This window comes from Melitaea cinxia, chromosome 24 (assembly GCF_905220565.1).
Source record: "Melitaea cinxia chromosome 24, ilMelCinx1.1, whole genome shotgun sequence".
Taxonomy (NCBI): domain Eukaryota; kingdom Metazoa; phylum Arthropoda; class Insecta; order Lepidoptera; family Nymphalidae; genus Melitaea; species Melitaea cinxia.
This window is the reverse complement of record NC_059417.1, coordinates 6733629-6761345: the sequence shown is the minus strand read 5'-3', so window position 1 is coordinate 6761345 and position 27717 is coordinate 6733629. Positions and strand designations below refer to the sequence as shown.

Genomic DNA, 27717 nt, shown 5'->3' with positions numbered 1-27717 from the left:
TCACAGTTCTGTTAAAAAGTTATATTTACATTAGTAACATCTTTATAAAAATTGTTTTAAGCATTTCGAAAAATAATCTTATTTATTATACAACTGGAGTTGCAAACACAGTGTGGTAAGTGCTTCGGCCCGGAGGACCAACAAACTACGTAAGATGGACCGGTGGCGGTTGGATGAGGCTTGCGAAAATCTCTCAAGGTTTTGGAGCGTGTTTGGAGAGGCCTATGTCTGATGGAGAGAGTATGTCTGAGGACTGCGATAGGCTGAAGTGATTATACACCTAAAATACAGTCTTCATCAGAAGATTCTTCGTTGTTAAATTGGAAAACTATTTGCTCACGAAGATTTGAATCAATATCTTCTGGCTGGTTTTGTGTAGGAACTTTGGCAGAGAATGTTTTAAAATTAACTTCTTCATAATTCGACTGCATTATTTGCATTTCTTGATAATTTTCTATATTTTCACCAACATTTTCATCTACATTCTTTGATTGATCTTCCAAAATTGTTCGAATACGTTTGGCTTTAAGTGATAAGGGTTCGTCATCGGAATCTGAATTAGTATTTGTTTTTTCGTTTTCAGCATATTTTGTTCTTTTAGATTCATCAATATTATCTTGATTAATTAAATTAATGTCTTTTTTTCTTTTTAAATTAGGTGTTCGAAATCTTTTCGGTTGTTCACTAACAGTTTTTAAGTTTCTCTTTAATATTGATGGGTGAATATTTTTGAACAATTTTATAGGTTTCGCGTTGTTTTGTGATACATCGCTTGTATCTTTATTTTCTTCTGATTTCGATTCTAAAGTGGACAGTTTACTATCCTCTATATCGTCTTCAGTTAAATCAATTACAGATTTATGCATAGTTCTGACCTTTGATTTCCTCTGATACATTTGTTTTTTAATACATACATTAATGGGTGCAATAATACCAGATTCGGTGTCCATTTTATAAAACTGACCATTGTTTGCATAAGCGTATCTCAAATCTTCAAAGGAATATACAATGTGTAAATCTGGATATTTTACTAGCGCAGCTTGAACGTAGATATTACTAAGTAGTGAATTGTCTCTATCACCCTTTATCTCACTAGGTAGACTTAAACGCGCCGTAATAAATTCTTGAGGCCTTATAGCTGGTTGTAAAGTGGGTTGTTGTATTAAAGGAGTTTCAATATTAGCTGTATCTTCTAGAGAGATGCCAGACATTTCCATAAGGTCTGACAATATAGTCTTTTTTGCTGTAGTTTCTTTTAAGTCATCTTTGGTAAACTGGTCTAATTTGGAGCCATCCATAACTTCATTATTTTCACGTTCGTTTGATATGCTGTTTACTGGTGCAACTTTTTCACTGCTGGCATCTGTTTCTGAATCCCTAGTAACTTCATTAATTTCACTTGTTTTCGTATTGTTAGTGTCTAAATCCGAAACCGTTTCTCGGAAGAAAGGAGAGACGGTTTCACTATTTAATACATTTAAAAATCTATCTTCACTTGTACGATTCGAATTATTTGTTTTAATTATTTCATTACAAAAACCGGAATGTTTGGGGTGAATTTGCAGAAATTCAGAAAGTTGTTCAGGTCTATTTATTTTAATTATTTGATTGTAAGCAATGTGTTCTTCAAAATTGCTGATGTGTTCTTTAACTTCAATTTCAGAAGACATTTTTAAATTTTCTATTTTTGAATCATCTTGACATCTGTCCACTTTTGCACTTTCTTTTTTATCATCAGATAATTGAACGACATCGTTCGTTTTACGATTTTCGCTGTTTGGTGACTGATTGATAATACCTGCACTGAAAAGCTGCTGTTGGACGGAAGCCAAAATAGCGGGTAGGTGAGTTATTTTAGTCGGATCTAATTCGGTCCCAGGATCAACAGAGACTACCAACTCTTGGTTAGGTAATAACACTAAGTGTGCTCCTTTTGGTATAAGCTTTGTAGGATCTATAATAGAGTTGGCATTTTTTGGCGTAAAATTATTAGCTAAATGTGTAACATCAACCATATTCGTTATACTCAATGGCTTGACTGAGCACAGTAATATTTTATTTTCACCTAAAGTAATGGGTTTCTGAGCTCTATTGCTGGTAACTTTTTTATTAAAAACTGTTCCTTTATTTGGTGATGTTACTTTTATTGCTGACGTATTATAATTTGGTAATTCCAAACTACTGGCTTTCAAAACATTTTGATCCAAAGGTAATATTTTTGGGACAATTAAAGGTGCACAAATTTTAGTCTTACATTTTGGTTGAATTTTTTGAAATGTGTCTTTATTTAAAAGTACTTCTAATTGAGTAGCTTCAATAGAGGTATTTAATGGTACGGCTGTTTCTGACATATTCGGAATATCAGTGGTAGAAGGTAAGGTCACTCGTGGCTCAGGTCCACAGGTCACGTCCCTAAAATCGTATGTCTGAGTGGCATTACTACTACACTCTGCTTTCGCTAAAGAAGTAACGCTAGATATAATAGGCTGACTTAAAATACAATCATTCAAATTATTCAAATTTTCTGCATAATTTTCTGCATAACTTTTTTCAAAATCTGCATCATAATCTGTATTAGTACCAATATCGACTATGTTTGGAGTTTGCTTTAATTTTTGATGATGGATTACTTGTAATTTATTAACACTCTCGTTTATTTTATCAACGTTATGATCACTGTCATCGTCAGAAAGTAGATTTAGACACGGTGCAATGTTTAGAAACTGTCCCCTATTCCTTCTTCTTAATTCATCACAGTATTCAAAATTACAACAGCATATACATTTATATTGAGGACACTCGTGAGGTAGTCTAAAGTGTTTTCTTTGTTTGTTATTCCAATAATCTAACTTCGCACGCGCCCAGCAACAATAATTGTGTTTTTTTCTTTTTCTTACCCTTTTTTTCTTATTTCCATCATTTTCTTGTGTCTGACTAACATGATCATTTTTATTAATTACGTTATTTGATTCTGAAAGTTGAACATTTATTTGCTCTGATTGCTGCTCATTGGGATTTTCTGGCATATTTTCTTCATTAGTTGTTTGCAATTCTTGACATTTTAGTGAATCCGCTTGTTTGATTAAAGGCTTTTTAGCTGAACACTTTTTCTTGTAACCATAGCAGTATTTTTTCTGCAAGGGCATATTTATTCCATTACAGACGTTTATAATTCTTTCCACAGTGTCACGTGCTAAAAGACGATCATCTGGGTAGTTATTTACTGTAGTAGACATTAGCTTTGGAGTCCATGACAACGCGACTTTTCGTACTTTAACACCTAATTTCTTTTTTTGGTAATAACTTAGTTTTTCAATGTTCATATTACTAGGTACGATTTCCATACTCTCGTTATTAGTCTCACTCTTATCTTCATTTTCTGTTTCACGCGAATCCTTAACAGTTATATCGGTTGTACACGTTGCATTATCTAAAACCTTTAGTTCCGGTTCTATTTTGATATCCTTATCAACTTGTGAATTCTGTTCCATTGATTTATTCTCTTGAACTATTGTGACTGGAGGTATGTTAGTCACGTTTGAAGCCAGAAGCGGAGTCACCTCTGCTATCAGTAATTTTTCATTTGCACGACGTATCTGGTCTATGTCGGGAAGACTTATAACTTTTTTTCTTTCAGGTGGGCACATTACAGGTGAAACATTGACTCCATCTACAGATTTATTTCCTTGACTAATTGTGGATGTTGATGGATTACTAGTGACATCTGTAGTATCTTGGATACACTCTAATCTCTGACCAGGTACCTCTGATGGTATAACAGTTTTTTCCACAGATACAATTTCGTTTTCAGTTTCTTTCGCTTTCAAAAAATAACTTTTTTTCAATAGTAAAGAGTCGTTTACTAGTTTCGATTCAAATGACTTATGAACATCGACAGTTAATGGTTTACATTGTGCGAGCAACTGTCTATTACGTGGGGAGCTAAGAAAACCTGGTGACAATCTTTTTAAACGCGTGTTGAAGTCTGGATTTTTACATAATTGTATAGGATTATAGTTTTTAACTCTCGGCTTACGAAAAAGCCAACTAGTAGTTTTTATTAATTGTTGTTCTTCTTTAAAACAGTCTGCGTCTGTATCAGTTGATTTATCGACGTCCAAACCTTTTTCATCACAAATATCATTTACTTTGAAAGATTTTTTATCTACTGGTTTACTTTCAAAATCAGCAATTTCTATTACGCGTTTGTCTTTCACATTTGTATATTCGAAAAAACGAAACACATTCATTTCGTCCAGTTTTTTCGTATACACTACCGGCGTAAGTAATAATTTAAGATCTATTTTCGGAGTATCATCATCTTCTGTTAAAGTAGATTTTGGTTCATGTTGTTCATCCAGTTCTGTTTTTGGTACTATTTTATGTTCTGAAAAAAAAATGTTGATATTTTTACTTAATTTATACAAACATTGTTATTAAATACCATACGATTTATAGAAGCAAAACAAAAACTATAAACTGGTAAAAATATAATAATATACCTACATTACCACATAAGGGATATTATTGCTTAGTAAGAAAATGTAACAACATTCATTTAACAAAAAAAAAACCTATATAGTATACTAAACATATATAGTATACTACACATCAATATATAAAACTGTCATTAAAAGATATCCAAAATGACGAAATATCGTTATGTTCTTTATTTATTGGTTGATAAATGAAGATAGAAAACAAAAACGGAAATTTACGCATTCACTAATTTAAACAAATTATCACGTTTTATACAAAATAGTAGCGAGCTCAATAGACGTTGTCCTACCCGGAATTGCAGGTACCAAATTTGATTGCTGAGATAGTGATAGCGTCGCCACCTACTGGGTCCAATTATGATATTTTACACATAAAATTTCAAACAAATCGATACAGCCATTTTATAAGAATTAGGTGGCAAACACACATAGAGAAGAATTGTATACATTAAGGTGTATATTTATACCTGTTAAATCTTCGTCTTCGATGTATTCAATTCCGTCATCTTCCAGTTCAATACCATCTATCAAAAGAACATCATTTGTGACTTCGTGATCAAAAAAATTTGGCATATTTTCAATTTTTCTTTCGATTACAATTTCTTTTTTATCTTCAGAGATATGCTTAGAATCTTTAACTTGTACGGGCGTACTATCAATTTCTGTGTTATAATGTGTGTGACGTAAAATTTCACCGGAATCCTTTTTTTCGATATTGTCTACCCCAGCAGGAGTGTCATCAGTTAAATCGATCTCAATTATATCTGCATTACTTGTAATGCATGTTATTTTTGGCATTACAAATTCGTTGTTTACAACAGCTTGTGTTTCTATAACATTTTTTTGCTGATTGAAGTCTATATTTTGATTTGAATCTTTATGGCCAGACTCTTTGACATGGTTATGATCAGTATCAAAACTCGTTTCTTCTACTTCGCTCTCTAAATCTGTATCTACACATTCGATTGCCTTGTTTGAGTCTTTTATTTCATCATGAGCTTCATTTGTTTGTTCAAAATTAGATGACATTATTTCTTTATTTTTATTATTAATTGCTAAATTAACATTGGGTTCTAGTGGTATATACACCGATTCTAGTGCACTGACTCCGTCTTCATCGCATATATCGTAAATAGTTTCAGTTTTGATGAATGTTTTCGTTTTTGAAGTATTTTTTTCAATCGCGTTATTAAAATAGGCATTGTATTTATTTTCACTTACTGAATCATTTGAGCATTTAGAATCCTCATCTGATTCAACTCTTAAATCTATTGTTTCTACTCTAGGTTCTATTAGTAGAATATCTGGTTCATTTTCTGAAATAAATATTTTATTATTAACAAAATCTATAAAGAAATTAATGAAAACTGTATGAAACAAAATTATAAATTTAACTATATCTAATACTATTAAACGAGCAATTCTTTAGACAATGAAAAAAATGGCTACAATATCGTTAGAATACAAAGGTAAATTTCGCACTTCTCAATAAAGTTGTAATAGCTCAGGTGGAAAATCGGTCGGTCGCGATCGACCGAAAAGATCACGGTTTAAATACTTAAATTTGCAGATCGATTATTATTCTTTCGTTTTTTTTCTCATTGCACTCGTTATTTTTTATTTAAATAGCCAGTTCTTATTTTTCATTATTATGTCGGTAAAATCGAAAAATATTATTCATATTTTCTCATTATTATTTTTTTATTTTTGATTTTTATATTTATTTATATTTTTTATTATTGTCGGTAAAAAAATATTATTCATATTTAATAAATATGTAATTCGTACTTAAATATGATTTCCAAAAAACACGATGTGTTGGAGCGCCTATCAGTTTTTGAGAAGCAATTACTCTAAATCTTGTAATTTGTAATTTGTATCAATTTTTAATTTGCCGTCATTTTTATTTTTATTTTATACATTGCCTTTGTTACACATCGTGCGGTAATTCATTATTAAAAAAGACTTCATCCAAACCGGCAGCAAATCATTTTAACTCTCTCTTCTACTAATCCTTCACGATTTACTAAAAATATCGAGCTAAGCTCGGTTACCCAGGTACTTAATAATAAAACGCCAGATTCTGCCTGTGTATATATGAAAATATGCGTAATGACACGCTGAAAATACCACGAAAACCAGGTTGAAAAACTCAGGTTATGTTACTAGAATAAGTAAATAAGTAAGCGTCCTTACTTACCAGATGTGTCTTTCTTCTTTAATAGTTGCAGACGTTCCTAAAATACACAAAAACGTTATTATTACGTGATTTAAAATAAACATGTAATTTTGCTTATTAAAAAAAAATGCTTACAAAATCGGAAAATAAGTAAACTTTCCGTTCTTCAATCAATTGTTCCCATGGTATAAATCGATCCGTAATGATGAACATGAAACTGTAATAAAAATGAATATGTCAAAAGTTACCTACATATACAAAAATAAAAAATATTTTAAATGATTGTATTTGCTCGCAAACGAAAAAAAAACCGACTTCAATTATATCGACGAGTAGTAGTAGTAAATAGTCAAGTAACTACGCGTTATCAAAGATTACTCAAAAAGTAGTTATCAGATCTCAATAAAATTTATATGTGACCGCATGACAAACATTAGCTTTCGATTAAATTAAAAATTATTAAAATCGGTACACCCAGTAAAAAGTTATTGCAGATTTTCAAGAAGTTCCCTCGATTTCTCTGGGATCCCATCATCAGATCCTAGTTTCCTTATCATGGTACTAAACTAGGGATATCTTCTTTCCAGCAAATAAAGAATTATCAAAATCGGTACATCCAGTAGAAAGTTATGCGGTATAATACAACGTAGGTCGACGAAAAAAGCGTCAAGTAAAATGGCATTATTAGATATAACTCGAAAAGTAGTTGTTACATCTCAAATAAATTTAAATGGGACCAATTGGCACACACCACCTTTCGATTAAAAAAACATTTGTCGAAATCCGTCCACACGGTCAAAAGTTCTGATGTAACATACATAAAAAAAAATACAGTCGAATTGAGAACCTTCTCCTTTTTTGGAAGTCGGTTAAAAATGAATTAAAATCAAAAATAACTTTATACAATAAGGTGTAAAAGTACAATTAAATCATCATTTAAGTCGTTTTTAAGAAATTCATTACAGTTGAGAGTTGGGAAGCTGCCATGGAATGTAGATTCTTGTGAGAAAAATCACTAAGAAACTGCGTAGTTACTCTTTTGAATTAAATGTTATAGAATCTATTAAAGGACTTTGTCACAAAAAAAATCTTGAAAATCGATACAATATATCAAAAATATTTCATAACACAAGAATACAGCATACTAACTGTTTTGCAATTTCTGTTTCCAATTCCGTAGGCTTAAATTTCTCCGCTTGTTGTAACTTCTTCCACGCTCCTCGATATTCGTACCAAAAGCTGTAGAACTTGTGTCGTACCTGCTTCTTCAATTGGTACCAACGACGCTGTAGTAACATTGGGGAACACTTACGCCCACTAATAAAATTTATTTAAATTTTTACAGTATATATACAATTGTCTTTTTAATTTATATACTACAAATATATGATATTTACGTATTTTTTGAGGATAAACTTTCATAATTTTTATAATAAGAACTATTTATAATATATTTTTATTTATACATACATTTCTTGCATAAAGTACGAGACTATGCAAGAAATGTGAGCTTCAAATATCAAAAGCGATATGACAACATTGAACCAATTATGCAACGTCGCTCTTGGTGTGCGCGGACTTTTAAATATACAGCTTTGATTCATTTGATAGTTACGCGGTAGCCGTCGTTCGACTACTACTATACAAAAATCACTCACTCACTCACTTCAGCCTAATACAGTCAACTGCTGAACATAGGCCTCCACAAGTTCGCGCCAAAAATGGAGTAAACTCATGTGTTTTGCTCAGTCACCACGCTAGGCCGGCGGGTTGGTGACCGCAGGGCTGGCTTTGTCGCACCGAAGACGCTGCTGCCCGTCTTCGGCCTATGTATTTCAAAGCCAGCAGTTGGATGGTTATACCGCCATCAGTCGGCTTTTTAAGTTCCAATGTGGTAGTGGAACTGTATTATCCCTTAGTCGTCTCTTACAACACCCACGGGAACAGAGGGGGTGGCTTACTGCCGTAGCCACACAGCTTAAGATTAAAGTTTAAGATTGAAATTACCAGGTTATTTTACAATTACTATATTTTCCACAGTTCTCTGCCCGTGGCTACACGGGGAAGAGGGGGAGTGGCTATGTTCTTAATGCCGTAACCACACAGCGTACCCATACAAAAATAAAAGTTATTTATTTGATATAAATATTTTTTATTTAAGGTTTAATTACTGTATAATGCGCTTAGACTTTAAAAACTTATTTTTAGATTGATTAAACTTATTGTTTTTAACACGATTTTAGACGTCCGATTGTAAACGTAATGTGATTAAGCCATTAATAATACAGCCTATAAAAATTGAATGTTGGTTTTCTTATAATATGATTTATTTATTTATTAAATAAGTATTAACAAATATTTACTCACCGACTATTATATTCTACAGTTAAATCATGCCACGCTAGTATCAACGGGTCCCCGGAGAGATATTCGATTCTGTGTTTAAGTACGAGTCGGAATAAATCATCTAGAATGGGTAGATCCTTGCCATTTTCCCTTGGCAGGTCCTTTAACAAGTTAGACAATAATACATTATTATATTTTGTGTCATTGCACCTATAATAGACAATTAAAGAATACCCTGATAGATCAACCATTACTATGGAAATTAAAATCACAATTAAAACAATACTTCAGTTTTAAGATAATGGTTTTTCTTGAGGCGTTTAATTTTTTGTGTACTTTCTCTTATTTAGTTTTTTTTTTTTTTTTTTAATTTGATACTCTTTATACTGAATTCTTTTTTAATTGCCTAACGAGTAACAATATTAATCGTGAATATGTCAAAACAATTCTAGAGTATATACCCATTAAAAAATCAGGGAGCCCTTGCTGAACACACTTAGCTAATCCACGCCTCTTGGCCAATTGGGAATATGCATACAATTTAAATAGGTATGTGTCAAAACAAGTTTTTCTCGATTCTTTATTATCATCATGTTATAATTAAAATACATTTTTTATTTAGTTATTATTTAAAGCCACAAATTATTATACAAAAAGTGAAAAAAAAAAAAATAGAGCGAAATTCAGTAGTACAAAAAGCATCACTATTGATCGAAACGAAACGTAGGATCAACTGGCGCGTCAGTGTATTTATCGGCGTCGATATTCATATTATGTTAGTAGTATTTGTGAGAAGAATTGTTTAAACCTGTATTGGTGTGGTGATTTGAAGTGAATGTAAATTTGTCATCAATCTCAACTGACACAAGCCTAGCAAGCAGTGCTAGCTAAAGCCTACTTCTACTAACTGTTAACACATCGCTTCATACAGTCTGTATCCCACTGTTGGATATAGGCCTCTTTCCCCATGTAGGAGAAGGATCGAAACTTAAATCCAACACGCTGCTCCAATGCGGGTTGGCAGATATATTCCCTACTATGAGTAACGATCGCTATCAGGTGTACATGATAACGACCGAGACCGACAGCTTAACGTGCTCTCCGAGCACAATGGGGAGACCCACAAGGACAAGAGAGGCTCAATCAGATAATATACAGAAAACAGATGCATTAATGATGACAGAATAGGTCGGGAAAAGGTGTTTTCGTAGTTTTTAGTTGAAAGTTGCAATAAAATATTTTTGGTTGTATTGTTTGTAACTGGTGTTGATACCGGTTGAGATTTTAAAAATGAAATTTAAAAGTAAAAAACAGTTTACCACCACTTTTCTTTTGTTTTTCTGGCCGCGATAATGGGTGAATAGCCCTAACCAAGAAATTCAGTAAATAATAAATTTTTACTTTAAAAAAGAAGAAAATGCAACTCAAACTGGGAAAAAAATCGTGGCATTTATCGTGGACCTAATGCAGTGTCAGTAAGAATAGCACAAAGTTGGTTTAAGCGTTTTCAGTTAGGAAGTTTTGACGTCAAAGATGCATTACGCTCGGTTCTCCCAGTTACGGGTAAACGCGACATCATTTTTGAAAAAATGGAGATAGATCGACATTTGCGTCGTTACGATACAGCTGAAGATCTGAGAATTGACCATAAAACAGTTTTAACCCAATTGAAAAAGGCTGGCTAATTATAAAAGCTCGATATATGGGTGAACTTTTGAAAGAAACCTGATGGATCGTGTACTCATTTGCGATCTTAAGACGTAATATCGAACAAATTTTGAAGAGATTGTCCACTGGTGACAAAATATGGATCACCTACGGTAAGAATGTATGAAAGAGATCGTAGTCAAAGGTCGGTCAAGCTGCACAGACTATCGCGATACCCGGGTTGACACGCAATACGATGATGTTGAGTTTATGGTGGGGTTGGAAGGGAAATTCATTATGAACTTTTACTGCCAAGCAAAACCATCGATTCGGATTTATACTGTCAACAGCTGATGAGACAATCAAGGAATTGAGAATAACAAAAATTGAGAGAGTTTGACTGAAAAGTCTTAATGCATCCACCATATAGCCCAGACCTTGCACCCTCAGATTTCTGATCAGATCTTCTTTAAGTTCGAGGTACTTCCCCAGTCGGGCTGCTTTAAATTTTGTGCAGGACATATGTACAATAATATTCCCCTACATATAAATTCCCTCTACGAAGGAAATGGGATAATAGTCTCTATTACCAGTCCAATAACGTCGACATCTTCATGCACCAGGACGAGGTCGAACAATAGCCAATCAGTCACAGAGAGTTGTGCTATCTTCGAGATGTTTTCATTACGGTCACTGGCTGCTAGGAGTCGCTTTAATTTCTTTATTGTTAGCGTACGCATACGCATCCTGTCAAAGAAGAATATTGTAAAAACAATTGATAAAAGAAAATTAACTTTTGTTTCTAACCTATATTATGAATCTTTAGATACTTAAAATCAGAATGAGTAATTTACCGCTGTCTTTATGCCGTAAGTCGTACAGCCGTAAACAGGGAAGCAGCAAACGGCATTAGTTGTATTTTCTTTTGGTCCGCCTGATGATAAATGGATACCTTAGCTTACCGACGCCTGCAATAGCAGGAGTATCACAAGCATTTCCCAACCCTAACCCCAAGCCAGGAGCTTTGACTATCTTATTTACCACAGAAAGAACATTACTTGAGTGCAGTATTCTTAGCTAGATCTTCTGTAAGATGTGAGGTACTTCCCTAGTCGGGCTGCTCCCAATTTTGAGCAACACGTTTTCTGCTAACACAATAGATGGTTTATAGGCTGTAATCTGTGTACAAAATTTCTATCACTGATACGTAATATTTAGTCAAACAACGTAAGAGACTGATGACCAAGATACTACTGTTTGTTGAATCAATTATGTATGATTAAAATTTTATCATATGTAAATATAAATCTTACAGTTTTTTATTTACAGGTTTTTATTTAATCTGAGCACAGCAGGAAATATCTGCTCAAAATCTGGAACAACCCAAGTGGAGAAGTAACTCTACCTCATAGAAGATCACAGCTAAATGATACTACTTTCAAGCAGTGTTTATTTATTTATACTATATTGTACACCACAACCAAATTTTTAGCATCAAACATACTTAAAGACAGTTACAGACTGTGAAGCACAGTAGGCGGATTTATGGTTATTTAGCCATTTCTCCCAGACAACCCAAGTAAAGGAAGGATAAATTAATATTTAGCTCGAGACAGGGTAGTTAGTGCAGTTATATGATAAACTTACATACAAATATAAACATAATAATACTTATACAAAATACATATATAAATGCATACATACATACATAACCTTACTATAAACAAATAAATAAGTGTTGTGTTCCTGTGGTGATTAAGGTGACCAGAGATCTTGAGGGGGGTAGGGGGAGTTCTTCTGATGTTACAGGTCTATAAGCTAAGGTAAATAATAATTGCTTACCAGTAGGTGAGCCTAACGCTTGTTAGCCTACCTAGTTGTATAAAAAAAGTAGAATTCTACATCGTACAGTTCTACAACGTACCACAGTAATTTACAATCACAATTTGTCTCCTTCTTAAGTTCCGACCAAATCTCCTCTTCAGGTTTCTTCTCTACGTGCGTAAGTCTGGCAATAGCTCTAATGAGTCTCCTCTTAAACTTATCCAGTTCTTGTACTTTAGGTTTGTTTTCATCATTTACTAAGTTTAAATTTGTTTCAACAAGTTCTACAGTGTTTGCCGTTGTTGGATTAGAGTCTAACGCAATAGTTTCTGGTTCTTGCATGATGAAGCATTTAAATTTTCATGTATTGTTTACCAGCTTTAACTTATGAGATTTCATACTTTTGCCAAGTTTAGCATAAGACGCTGCTACTCATCTGTGAAAAAAATATACTTAGAATAAATATTTATTGCAACTAATTGTTTTTAAAAGTAATTTTTAATATCACTAAACAACAACTTTTTTTAGGAATTTTATAATCTCATTAAAATTTAAAAAAAAATCTTATATTAAGTTTCAAAATAAATATATAAAATTCTCGTGTCGCGGTGTTTGTAGTTAAACTCCTCCGAAACGGCTTAAACGATTCTCATGAAATTTTGTGTGCATATCGGGTAGGTCTGAGAATCGAACAACATCAATTTTTTATACAACTAAGTTGTAGGGGGGGGGGGGGGGTGGAGAAGATTAATAAATATGGCAGAACAACGTTTCAGGTCAACGGTCAGCTAGTTTTCTTATAGATCTTGCCTGTGTTTTATGCAGCTTTGATTTTGTGACAGTAATGACAAACGTCGGCCAATAACTATAAAGAACGTTTGTTTTTATTTAGTTTATAGTGAGGTAAAAGAATCTTGGAAGAATCGAACACAGAACATTCGAGGCTTAGAAAAGTATTGCTATTCTGCAACTGCAATGTTCGACCAAAAAGTGGTAGCAAACTCAAACTTGCAATCAAGTGTTTTTCATATATCGATGATTTCAGTGAGCAAATATGGTGAAATATAAATTGTACCCACCAAATTTTGTTGTTTTTTTTATTTCAGTTGAGAAGGCCCCTTGCTAGTAACTTCAAAATTCATGGTAACTTCGACGAACGAGTTTTGAACAACAAAGGACAATGCTCATGAAGTATGAGAATAAAACCCAGGCCCAGCGCAAAAGAAATGTAACTCAAAATATAGGTAAAAATAAGTAATTAAATATTACATAGGGGGCATCATCGAAATCAGTGGCTATATGTGTGAAATTGCTATTCGAATTTTAACATCTGCGCCACATTGCTACTCGAGATTTTAGAGGTAACATAATGTATTAGTAAAAGGAACAGTAAACAGATACAGTTGTGGTTTAAGAGTGTATATGTTGCAGTCAAAACTCTTAACCAGTCAAAAGCACTATTGACTAGCAAAATCAGTCAGAAGTACTTTTGACCGTTTGCTTTAGTCAATAATACTTTTGACTAAAATAACAGTTAAAAGTACTTTTGCCCAATGGAGCTGGTTAAAAATACTTTTGACTAAATGATTCCGTCAAAAGTGGTTTTGACTGGTTGTATCAGTCAAAACTCTTAAAAAGTTAGGGTGGTCGATAAAAATAACGACAAACGCACATATAAACTTTTATATTACTCATTATTACTGGAGAACGTGCTGATATTAGAACAAAAATGAGTGACTACGAAAAGAAAGAAGGCTTTTTGCCAAGAATTTTAGCGATGGAAGATATAAAAGATAGTTATTTCAATGTGAAGACAAAAGAAAAATTTAAAAAGGTTGCAATGGATGCGAAAGACGCGAAATTTAATGAGAAGGAAACACCATTACAGAACAGTAGACTACAACGCTTTAACACATTGAAGTTTGTGGTATGAAAAAATGAGTTACAAACACAGAACCTGTCAAATATTTTTGCCGGCTGAGGAAATCTACGACATTATTGATGCTGCTCATATTTCTATAGGGCATGGTGGTCGCGATAGACTTAAAAATGAAACGGCAAAAAAGTACGCTAATATTACAAAAGAAATGATTAATATATATTTATCAATGTGCGAAGTATGCCAAAGGAAGAAAAGCAAGAAAAGGATGGGTCAGGTTTAGAAACCGATCCTGCACACTGAAATGAACAGCCGCTGCCGAAAAATCGATTTGATTGACATGCAGTCGCAAGAAGATCGCGGGCATAAATTTATTATGGTTTATCAGGATCATTTGACTAAATTTATTCACATCTAACGAGACTGACGCTTTTTTGCAGTTAAAAATACTTTTGACGGAGAGCGTCAGTCAAAAGTATTTTTAACTGCGAATTTGCAGTCAAGAGTACTAATAACCAATTATTTTCAGTCAAAACCACTTTTGACCAACTTGTCCAGTCAAAAGTACTTTTGACTGATTTCGCTAGTCAATAGTACTTTTGACTGGTTAAGAGTTCTGACTGCAACATATATAATGACATTTTTATGGCAACTTCTCTACTATCCCAACTACTTTTACAAGATAATAGGATGATAGAACTAAAAACACGATATGAATGTACTTGTCATTTTAATAATTACGCTTAAAAGTCATCGATTCTCTATGTCTAACACGATATGTACCAAAAATGATGCGGGATGCGCGATGATTATTATACGATGATTTATATACGTTTCGAAGTTGCCTAATAATTTTAAAGTTGCATAATCATTTTAAAATTGCGCAATAATTTCAAAGTTGCGTAACAATTTCACAATAAAAGGCCTTCTACACGGTCGGGACCGACCGCCGAACATCGTGTCCTTGGTCGAGTTGACATAAAAATGGATAGTGTGGAAAACGGTTGACCCGACCAATATTTGGTTGATGTCAACGGCCTTGGTCGCGAGAGCATCTCTCGCGACAGCCTACGTTCGTGGTCGGTCCCGACCATGTCCCGACCGTGTGGAACGCTGTCGGCCGACGCGAGCGCTTCAGTTTGCGCTTGTCAGTCGTCACGGGTAGCTAGTTTAGGTGTATTATCTATAGTTACGGGCGCATGACATCACGTATTGCAATGGATTCGCAAAACGAACGCCACGAACGAGAGGTTCTGACCGAATTTATATCTTTATATATTAATTTGCCATGTCTTTGGGACATTGGATCCGATCTATACAAAGAAAAGAACCAAAAAACTTCACTTCACTTTAGCATAAAAAAGTTATTGCCAAACCCACCTTCTGTTGCTTTATAATTGTGTTTGCTCGCAAACGAAAAAAAAAACGACTTCAATTACATCGACAAGTAATACAACGTAGATCGACGAAAAAATAGTCAAGTAACTACCCGTTATCAATGATTACTCAAAAAGTAGTTATCAGATCTCGATAAAATTTATATGTGACCCCATGATAAACATCAGCTTTCGATTAAATTAAAAATTATCAAAATCGGTACATCCAGTAAAAAGTTATTGCAAATTTTCGAGAGTTTCCCTCGATTTCTCTTGAATTCCTTTATCAGATCCTGGTTTCCTTATCATGGTACCAAACTAGGGATATCCCCTTTCCAACAAATAATTGTGTTTGCTCGCAAACGAAAAAAAACCGACTTCAATTACATCGACGAGTAATACAACGTAGATCGACTAAAAAATACTCAAGTAACTGCGCGTTATCAAAGATTACTCAAAAAGTAGTTATCAGATCTCAATGAAATTTATATGTGACCACATGACAAACATCAGCTTTCAATTAAATTAAAAATTATTAAAATCGGTACACCCAGTAAAAAGTTATTGCGGATTTTCAAGAAGTTCCCTCGATTTCTCTGGGATCCCATTATCAGATCCTGGTTTTCTTATCATGGTACTAAACTAAGGATATTTTCTTTCCAACAAAAAAAGAATTATCAAAATCGGTACACCCAGTAAAAAGTTATTGCGGATTTTCAAGAATTCCCATCAATTTCTCTGGGATCCCATCATCAGATCCTGGTATCCGTATCATGGTACCAAACTAGGGATATTTCCTTTCCAACAAAAAAAGAATTATCAAAATCGGTACATCCAGTAGAAAGTTATGCGGTATAATACAACGTAGGTCGACGAAAAAAGCGTCAAGTAAAAACGCATTATTAGATATAGCTCGAAAAGTAGTTGTTAGATCTCAAATAAATTTAAATGGGACCAATTGGCACACACAACCTTTCGATTAAAAGAAAATTTGTCGAAATCGCTCCACCCAGTCAAAAGTTCTGATGTAACATACATAAAAAAAAAAAAAATACAGTCGAATTGAGAACCTCCTCCTTTTTTGGAAGTCGGTTAAAAAAGAATTATCAAAATCGGTACATCCAGTAGAAAGTTATGCGGTATAATACAACGTAGGTCGACGAAACAAGCGTCAAGTAAAAACGCAATGTTAGATATAACTCGAAAAGTAGTTGTTAGATCTCAAATAAATTTAAATGGAACCAAATGACACAAACCACCTTTGGATCAAAAGAAAATTTGTCGAAATTGCTCCACCCAGTCAAAAGTTCTGAAGTAACATACATAAAAAATATACAGTCGAATGAGAACCTCCTCCTTTTTTGGAAGTCGGTTAAAAATGCAAGGAGCCATCGCTTCAAATACCAGAGAAGAAATGACAAGTTGAGTCAACCACCGACCGTGTAGAATGAATACAAAAATTGGTTGACCCGACCAAGGACACCACGGTCGGCGGTCGATCCCAACCGTGTAGAAGGCCTTTAATTTCTTATGAAAGCGGCCAATCGTTCTTTACATGTCTTGACTTGTTGAGACACGCATCGACGAGACACGCATCGACGTGACTCGTTGCCGACAGCGATTAATCATACCTATGTGTTTTGTTGCCGACAGCAATTAGGTAGTCGTTTTTAGTACAATCGGTTTAAAATAACAGGAAAGAACGCACAGATCGCAACGAATCTGTCGATGGACTGCGCGGGCGACGCGGCACTCGCGCACGAAGTGAAAAGCCTATAACTGGCTCCGACAACGTGTGAATGAGACAGAGAAGTCGCGCTTTCGACCGACGACCGATGGTTGCTTGGTTACTTGTTTGTTTTTTCAGATAGCACTTTAATTAAACTATAAGTCCCAGCTGCTCATGTTACCCCTGTAAAAATTCAAATGGCAATTTCATACATATAGCCATTGATTTCGATGATGCCTCCTATGCAGTATTTCATTACTTATTATTACCTATAATTTGAGTTACTTTTCTTCTGCGCCGGGCCTGGGTTCTTTTTGAGCATTGTCTTTTCAATCAGAACTTACACGATACATTATTTACAACCAATATGACTATAAATATCCCACCAGTCCTGTAGTCAACAGCTACGTCAGATATAATCAACTCATAGCTTTAACCAGATTCACATACAGATAGTTACACAGTTACCAATTATATTTTGGTTATAATTTATCATATTTTATTGGAACAAAATTCCTTATGGGGCGTTGCGGAGGGGTACCCCTAGTCGGAAAAAACGTCCGTAACGTTAAATAAAAGCGTAAGATTCTTATGTATGGTCATGTATAATAGCTATAAGTGTCTTATGTATCTTATATATAGTATCTAGTGATGACTGTTATTATTATTGCAGTTTGATTTGCATTTTTCTTTCGATAATTATTATATACTTTTTATAAATCATTGTAAATAAAATAATGGTTAAGATAATTTTGTAAATTACTTTTTATTTTATTTTTATCGATAAAAAATCATAATAAAAAATGTATCATTGAATATAATTATTTTCTTTATAGGTACCTCGTATAGAACTTGAAATTAATATTTTATGCTTCGTTCCTATCTGGTGTACCACGACACCACACGGTTTTTTGTTTTTAATGTCTCCTGCATTTGCTTATTATATACCTAAAAAATGTGTTTTATGTGCAGACAAAACAACTAAACGATCGAAATCAAAGACATACTACTTAAATAAACAGTATTTACTTTTTAACTTTAATTATATATCTAGTTTACATAAAATAGTTTATAAAACATTATACATAGGTATTTACAATTCACAACTTAAGAATTAAATATTTACAGATAGTTTTGGTATAAATATAATATAAATATAATAATATATCTAATTTAAATATCATCAATTCAATGCTAACTTGCTTGCTTAGACGCCGCGTTGGCGTAACGGTCACAGCCATGGATTGTACTTGTTGCGCTGGCGGTTGCGGGTTCGATCCCCGCATATGACAAACATTTGTATTGGCCATACAGGTGTTTGCCGTGGTCTGGGTGTTTGTGCAGTCCTTGTGGTTCTCCCCACCGTGCTTCGGAGAGCACGTTAAGCCGTCGCGCGTCGGTCCCGGTATCATGTACACCTGATAGCGATCGTTACTCATAGTAGGGAATATATCCGCCAACCCGCATTGGAGCAGCGTGGTGGATAAGCTCCGATCCTTCTCCTACACGGAGAAAGAAGCCCGTGCCCAGTAGTGGGATATTACAGGCTGAAGCGCAATGCTAACTAAGCACACCTCTTGTTTTTTACACGTGCTAATTTGTAAGGAATGAGAGGTTATTCGACGTTTTCTGTTACTGCTCTGTTTCTATTTGTGATGACGTAACATTTTTTTTTGCTTACGAAATTCCTCGAAAACACGTCCATACCAATGCACATAAAAGAGCAGGATAGCTTCGTATCACGGTAATCAAACAAACACACTGAACTTTATTAGGTAAGTATATTCATTTGCTGTGGTCTGTGGTTATATTCTTACTTATCTAAAACTAACCTTCCACTACAGTTTTACGTTTTAATATACATATGTACTTATATAGGTATAATATATGCATATATGTAATTGTCTAACTAGAGGAAATATAACTTTTACGATCAAAAATTTTATGAATCACATTATAGAATTCATCCTGTCACATTCCACTGCTGGGCATAGGGCTCCCTCTCCGTGTAGGAGTAGAATCGGGCTTAATCCACCGTGTTGTATCCGCCATCCACTGCGGGTTGGCGGATATATTTCCTGATATGAGTAACAATCAGTGTTACCAGAAATTTTTGCCCGACAAAGTGCCTTTCGGAACAATAATTATCGTACACCCAAATTTTTTTTTAAAGTCAAGTTTTTAAGTATAAATTACAGTGACCAACTGTTTGCAAGTGTCAATTCAAATTATTGTACAAATACTGAACAACTGTTTGTCGCCCAGAAAAAGGTCGTCGTTGCTTTAATTATCGTAAAATTTCAACTAATTTCAAATTTCAGTTGGCCAAAAAAAACAAAAAGCTCGTTGCTCCAAATTCATAATTTGTGGTGAAATCGCTGCTTTTCAGTATTTCGGTAGGACAGACAAAATTATCGTACAAATCGCGTACGATCCTAGGGTACGGATCGTACACCGTACATAGGCTTGAATTATCGTACGATGGGATCACAGCTAAGGATCGCTAACAGATTTATATGATAACATCCAGTACCTAATAGCTCGACGCACGGTGGGGAGACCCACAAGGACAGAAATCCAAACCGGAAAGAAATATTTGTAAAAATACAAATATCCGTCTCGAGCGGGATCGAACCCGCAAACCGTCGGTGTTTTAGGCGACTACTCGCACCACTACACCAGAGCGGTTGTTGAGTCATCTTATACTGCTAATAAAACCTTTTACAGTAACGTACCACCTAGAAAGTATTTAAAGAAAATATATTTTGACTAGTAAATAGAACTACGCTCGCTCGAGAAGTCGCTTAAAATCCCGTGTCTCAAAACTCAAAGGGTTGTTGAAAATAACAAAGAACTCACACCCCATACGAAACAGATTAGAATATCTATAGAAATAAATAAAAATTGAAATATCTGTTTGTAATATTAAAATAATCGCTTTTTTACTTAATGCATATGGATATATGTACACGGTACATATACCAAAATAACATTTTTTTTAATTTTTTGTCTGCCTGTCTGTCTGTTTGTTCCGGCTAATCTCGGAAACGGCTGGACCGATTTTGACAGGACTTTCACTAGCAGATAGCTTTTGTAGTAGACTTTTATTTTAGAAATTTATTTATTTTGTAACTCTGCAATTATTTAGTTAATGAATTAATAAATAAATAAGTAAAGAAGTAAGAATTAAAAAATTTACCGACTAATTTACTTTATATAATTTTAATAATTAATAATTATACAAAAACAAAAGCAATAATAGATTTTTTAGTTATTGATGCCGGTAGAGCAAGCAATTATCTATAAAATGATATATAGTTTATGTGGAGTAATTGTGAGGTTTTTTCTAAAAAGGGAGGCAAAGATCTTAAATCTTAGCGTGTTAATATATATGATGAATAAAATAAGTCGTATAAAAATAAAAAATAAAAATATAAAGGCCGAACATTGAATAAAAACAGTTACTTAATTTACTTATCTATACAAATATACAATATTGGAGTGTCTGTTTTTAATATTAAAATAACCGCTTTTTACTAAATGCATATGGATGCACGGTTATGCACGGTACATTATACCAAAATAACATTTTTTTTGAATTTTTGTCTGTACGTCTGTCTGCCTGTTTGTTTGTTCCGGCTAATCTTTGAAACGGCTGAACCGATTTTGACGGGACTTTCACTGGCAGATAGCTGATGTAATAAGGAGTAACGTACGCTACTTTTTTTTAGAAATTTATTTATTTTGAAACTCTGCAAATGGAAGAATATTTTTTTAATGCCACGCGAATGAAGTCGCGTGCACAGCTAGTTATTTAATATATTTATATTCATTGTTACAATGGAAAATTTTAAGAGGCCGTTTTTCTAAGACCTTCACCGCTTGCTAATACAATGTAGATAATGCCTTATCACTCAAGCATTATGGTCCATTTTCGTATGTATAGTTAGCGATTGCAAAAGAAGAGTTTAAATTCGATTCTATTTTTTATGTATAACTTTTTACTAGAAGTACCGATTACAATGATTTATTTTTGAATTAAAACTTCTTTACGCACACTTTACTTGGGAAGTCAACAGAGTAAACTTGTGAATTCGTGACGAGCGCTTTACGAAAAGAGTGATCGAGCGACGCGAACCGAAGTTGAGAGAGTACACACACACAGAGAGAGAGAGAGAGAAAGAGAGAGAGAGAGAGAGAGAGAGAGAGAGAGAGAGAGAGAGTAGAGAACAGAGTCACGTTTCGTATATTAATGTAGGGGCAAGAGAGAGAGGTGCGAGCATACATTTTGTGTCATATATATTATATATATATATATTCCGTTCATTTTCCGTTCTCTACTCTCTCTCTCTCTCTCTCTCTTATATATCTTATATTTAAAAATGAATCGCAAAATGTGTTGCTAAGCGCAAAACTCGAGAACGGTTGGACCGATTTCGCTAATTCTTTTTTTAAAATGTTCCTTGAAGTACGAGGATGGTTCTTACGGAGAGAAAAATTCTAAAAAAAAAATTTTAAATTTCCTGAAAAAGTCTAAAAACAACACTTTTCTATACTCCCATACAAAAGATTTGTGATAATACTTAAAAGTCAATTTGAACTTTAATACCATACGATAAAGTTTGTGTTAGGCGATACGAAATTCGCCGGGTCAGCTAGCATGTGTGTGTGTGTGTGTGTGTGTACTAGCTGAACCCGCAAACGTTGTTTTGCCATATATGTTATTAGTATGAAAAATAGATGTTGGCCGATTCTTAGACCTACCCGATATGCACACAAAATTTTTTAAAAATCGGTCCAGCCGTTTCGAAGGAGTATGGTAACTAACATTGTGATACGAGAATTTTACATATCAGATATGTACATACATATAGATGGAGCTAAAGAAGTTTTACTTCAGTCGTGTGGTCTAAAGCACGCACTTTTTTTTTTTTTTTTTTTTTTTTAAGTTCGAGCTTGGTACTACGAGTACTTTTGACTTGTTTTTAATACTGCGTATTTAATTGAATAATTATTCGACTACCTATGTCGATAATAAATTGAAATCGAATTAGGAAATTATCATCCTAATATTCCCACGAGATCTAAAATTACGCGGGTGAATCCGCGAGCAGCAAATAGTATTCAATAATAATAAATAACGGAACCCTCATTCTTACCGGTAACACGATCGACCGATAGTCATTCATTGCGTCATGTCGTTATAAATTTTAAGCATGCGCAAAAAAATAAATACCGGTAACAAAAATATATTTATAGTCTGCTAACATTAAAATACATAAAATAATTATATTATCATTTGTTTTTTTTTTTTGGTTGTAATTCTGAATCTATTGAAGTTAATTACATAATTAGTACAACAAGCGGTCGCCCAGTAGTCGAAATTCAAGCATAATTAAAAATTTGAATTAAAAAAAAATATGAAAATAAAGAACTTTTTTAAATTTTTCAATTCTGATCTTTGACAATCAACAAAAGAGTATAAATATGCTTGTGTGTGTCAAATACATAGTAGTGGGTGAAATGTTTTTTTTTTTATTGATTACATATATTTTTTCTCATATATTTTTATCTCTATTCAAACTATAAGTGTACGAAATTCCATACTCCTCCGTCCGCGCAATTTTCGTAAAAAAGGGGAAACTAAGTTTTTGTTTCATGTATAATATATAGATTATATTATGGGTGCATACTGATACTAAATATAATACTATCTACAACTAAAAATACGTTAGAAATCTCTAAAATTATCAGTGTTTCTCTACCATATCATGAATTTATTATACTTAAAAATTTACATATAAACTTTCATATGAATCACTCTAGCTATTAAAAAAACCGCATTAAAATCTGTTGCGTAGTTTTAAAGATCTAAGCGTACATAGAGACAGAGAAGAATAAAGCCAAAACCCTTGTATTAACACATTTCGAATGCATTATCAAGTCACTGTTACGGTAACTCTTTGTCTACATAGCAATTTGGTAGTGTATTCTTAATAGGTAAAATACTAATCTATACATATTCTAATCATAACAATGCCATATCTGCATATCTATATAAAATATAAATTAAAATGATTCGCTAAATATGTTGCTAAGCGCTAAACTTGACAACGGCTGGACCTATTCGAGCCTATTTTTTAAAGTTCTTACGGAATTATTTTATTTTATTTTTATTATCTATATTCTATACGGAACATTTGTAAATTTTCAGAAAACAACGATTATTTAAGCTTCACGCGTTTAACAATTGGCAAGACAAAACAACGTCTGTCGAGTCAGCTAGTAACTAATAATAAATACTAGGGCCTGTTTCACCGGTTGTGGATAATGGTATTTTACAGATGACAGTATCCATCTGATAAAAGTTTTTGATATATTATTCTGTTATAATATTAAATTCCACATAATTTAGGCCATATTTCTATTCGAAAAGGTCAATCTAAAAGTTGTAGCTTATTAATTAAGGAGAAACAGGTCCTTATTGCTTATTCTACCTCATGCTGTTAAACTCTTTTCGTAGCTTATTTTACAGGATAAAGTTTATCCAGAGACGGTGAAACGGGCCCTGAAAAGTTACTCGTTTTATGTTAGGGTATTCTGTACCATATTGCTGTATTGTCTCGTCAACAGAAATAAGAACCGAAGTAACAATATAAAATAACGGTAAAACCAAGAAGTATGATTTTGTTATCAAAAACTGGTTACGTAAGACTGGTTACGAGAGGTCCGATAAAATCTCACCAAATCTCATTTAAACCAATAATCGAAAATCTCACATAAACTTCAAAAAATATAAAATATTACAGATATTAAAAATATATATTTATATTTTGAGTGTTCATTTCGCCCGCTAAAATAAATCTCATGGCTATTAAAATCATTTAGTTTTTGCTTTGAATATTATTTAATTTCATAAATTAACAGTTTGAACAGTTTAGTTTTGAGTTGAACAGTTTATTATTTCCGTCAATCTCTATTATATTCAGCGTCAATCTCACGTAAGGGGAGGGGTGGTCCAGACAAATCTCACTAAATCTCACCTAGGGGGGGGGGGTCTAAACTGGTCGGCAAATAGCTCACGTAATTAATGGATGTCCCTTATCTAATTTAGATAACTAACACGATTATTTATCCCTACAGTGGTACGGAACCTTCAATATTAAAATTGAAACACAAATCGCTCTTTACCTTTTTGTATGATATAGCTTTCTAAGAAGCGATTATACCAGATTTGATTGTTCGAGATTCAGAGGCGAACTGGTGTGTTAAACATTTACACAAGAGACATTATTGAAGTAAAACTTCTTTAGACACGGTTGAGTTTGGGGAGTAAGCTGGTGAATGCGTGATGAGAGCGTTACGAAAAGTTTGATCGGACGAGGCGAACGGGTCAAGTGACAGAGGTGCGAGCACAATTTTTTTTTTCTATCTTTCTCTCATGGCTAGTTATACTTGTATATTTATTAAGAAGCAGTGAAGGCCTATTGCTAAAGAAGTTTTACTTCAGTCGTATGGTCTACACGGTACACCACACTAGTTTTATAATATACTAGTGGTCGCCCATTGGTCGAAATTTGACCATAATTAATTTAAATTATAAGTTAAAACATGTATTAGTTCTTATGTTTGACATTGAATAAAGACAAACAATATTAATCGACGACGATTAAGCGACGCCGCGTTGGCGCAGCGGTCACAGCCATGGATTGTGCCGGTTGCGCTGGCGGTTGCGGGTTCGATCCTCGCACATGACAAACATTTGTATTGGCCACACAGGTGTTTACCGTGGTGTTTGTGCAGTCCTTGTGGGTCTCCCCACCGTGCCTCGGAGAGCACGTTAAGCCGTCGGTCGGTCCCGGTTGTTATCATGTACACCTGATAGCGACCGTTACTCATAGTAGGGAATATATCCGCTCTGATCCTTCCCCTAAATAGGAAAAGAGGCCTATGCCCAGTAGTGGGATATTACAGGCTAAAGCGATGAATATTAATCTATAATCTATTCTCAATTTGATTGACGCGTGTGTGTCAAATAGATGGTAGTGTAATTTTTTTTTTAATTTTATAGTGTATTTTTTAAGCATAATTTAAAAAAAAAAATAGCATACTGCACTTCTTCTCCACATAAACTATAAGTGTGCGAAATTTCATACTCCTCCGTTCACGCAATTTTCGTAAAAGGGGGTACAGTTTTTGCTTCGCGTATTAATATACAGATTTAGACCTTACATAAGTGGGATAAGGGCAGGAAGATGATGTATTAATATAAAGATTTACTTGTAATTTAATTTTACTTTTCAATCCTACCGAAATTATAAATACGAAATTTTGTAAGAGAGGATGTATTTTTGTCACAATTTCACGGAAAAAATACTAACTGATTTAACGAAACTTGCTACGTAGATAGCTGCTGATTTAGAAGAACAATCGAATATTACGAGGGTGAGACCGATCGGTGCAAGAAGGTTCTTCCCCTAAGCGTACACAAATTAGACTCTGGATGATATTACGTGGCTAGCATCGATATACTATAAATACACTAAACTTCATTCATTACGTATATACCTACGAAATAATAGTCTAAAATATGCAAGAAAGGAAAGTTAAAATTACCTGATATCGTTTGATGTAAACAATACAATAACCCAGATGACTAGCTCTATTTTTGTGTATTTAATTTGACCAATGAGCATAACAGATTTAAAAACATGAATTAATATATTCCACATAATCGTCATCATCATTTCAGCCAATTGCAGTCCACTGCTGGACATAGGCGTCAACAAGTTGGCGCCAAAAATGGCGTGAACTCATCGACACCAGCAATTTATACTAAGCTAACTCTTAAAAATGAACTTTACAATAGAGACTTATAAAAGGGAAAAACGTGATACCTTTTATATTAATTAAGAAACTTATTTGAAATTTGGTATCTTTAATAGTTAATTTATTTATTGCAATTTCACATTTTTTTTTATTACATATAAAAACACATTTTATCAAGTTCGCATTAAAATACAAACTTATCGAAAAATCGAATTGGCGTAGTATAAATTGTTGGTGTCGTCATGTGTGTTGCCCATAGTCACCACACTGGGCATTCCACGTAATAATAACATTATATTGTTGTAATGACAACAAAAATAGTAAATAATATCAGAAATATATTAAACTGTTCTAATAATATTTTTTGTATTATTTAATCATTACTAATAGCTAGGTATATGACAACACCACACCTCAACCATTACTTGTATTCATAACATACTGAAAACATTGTTGTTGTTTTTTGTTATTATGTTTAAGCAAAATTCACTTCTTACTTTATTTCCATTTTGAAATTACTCCAACTTTAGAGGTGGCAACTTTGTGAATATAAGTGTCACTAAGAGCGAGGGACTCGAATCCAGCTCTCAATAAATAAATAAAAAAGTGTCACTAAATAACCTGTATTACATTTTTAATGATTATTAAAATGATTGTTATCGATCGACTAAACAAACTATTTTAAACATCTATGTTCGTCAGTTTAATGATTTTAGAAATATTTTAATTATTTTTATTGAAGGAAAAATTAGGCATATTGTGGTCTTAGAATTTACATAAACAGCCTTTAAACCTATTTTGATATCATTTTACATTTTCTAAAAGAATATAAATAAATGTGAGCAACATAGATATAATTTTTCATATAAAAACTATATGAATTTAAAGTCTTAATTTGATTTTTTAGTTAAAATAAAAATGTTTTACATACTAATTACATAATATTAAAATGTATTGTCTATTATGTGCGCAAAACAAAAAAAATATTCATTCAAAGTATTCGTAAAAGCATATCCTTTTCTGCGCAGTCGGTAAAGTGAACGTAACAAACAAAAATCATCAACAGAATTCACTCATCCATTGCGCTAGTCGCACGCTTCTCGTAGAAAGCAGTATTAAAATTATTTATATAACCTATTTTATTCATCGAACAACGTCAGTGCCCCGTTGACATTGACGCGAACAACGCGTGTCTTACGTAAACGTTATTTAAATAATTTATCAATACAAATATATAGAAATAAATAAAAATCGGAGCACATAGAACCACGTCCAACCTCAATGAGCGTTGCCGTGGAAATGACACCAATTCTAAAACACAAATCTATTTGAATTTCAGTTACCTATAAACAGTTGCACGTTGTTATAAATATTGTTCAATATTTTATGTAGCTATAAACACACTTAAC

The 27717-nt window shown here is 33.5% G+C and overlaps 1 protein-coding gene across 1 annotated transcript; it reads right to left on the bottom strand.

The window, feature by feature from the left end:
• Positions 1 to 24: 24 nt before the first annotated feature.
• LOC123665340 lies at positions 25 to 27717 on the bottom strand. The gene is made up of 9 exons (XM_045599653.1): positions 27652 to 27717; positions 12596 to 12931; positions 11262 to 11418; positions 9046 to 9185; positions 7828 to 7995; positions 6814 to 6895; positions 6700 to 6736; positions 4967 to 5815; positions 25 to 4387 (listed from the first exon to the last, which is right to left on the bottom strand). The coding sequence occupies exons 2-9, from the start codon at positions 12835 to 12837 to the stop codon at positions 273 to 275; spliced, it is 5790 nt and encodes a 1929-aa protein (XP_045455609.1). The 5' UTR covers positions 12838 to 12931; positions 27652 to 27717; the 3' UTR covers positions 25 to 272.

Excerpts from the sequence above, each read along its gene's own strand:
- LOC123665340 (XM_045599653.1), bottom strand. The coding sequence starts at position 12,837 with ATGCAAGAACCAGAAACTATTGCGTTAGACTCTAATCCAACAACGGCA. Across the intron at positions 11,419-12,595 it reads TGTGATTGTAAATTACTGTG|GATGCGTATGCGTACGCTAA; the intron begins GTACGTTGTAGA and ends CTTCTTTGACAG. Across the intron at positions 4,388-4,966 it reads CGAAGACGAAGATTTAACAG|AACATAAAATAGTACCAAAA; the intron begins GTATAAATATAC and ends TTTTTTTTTCAG.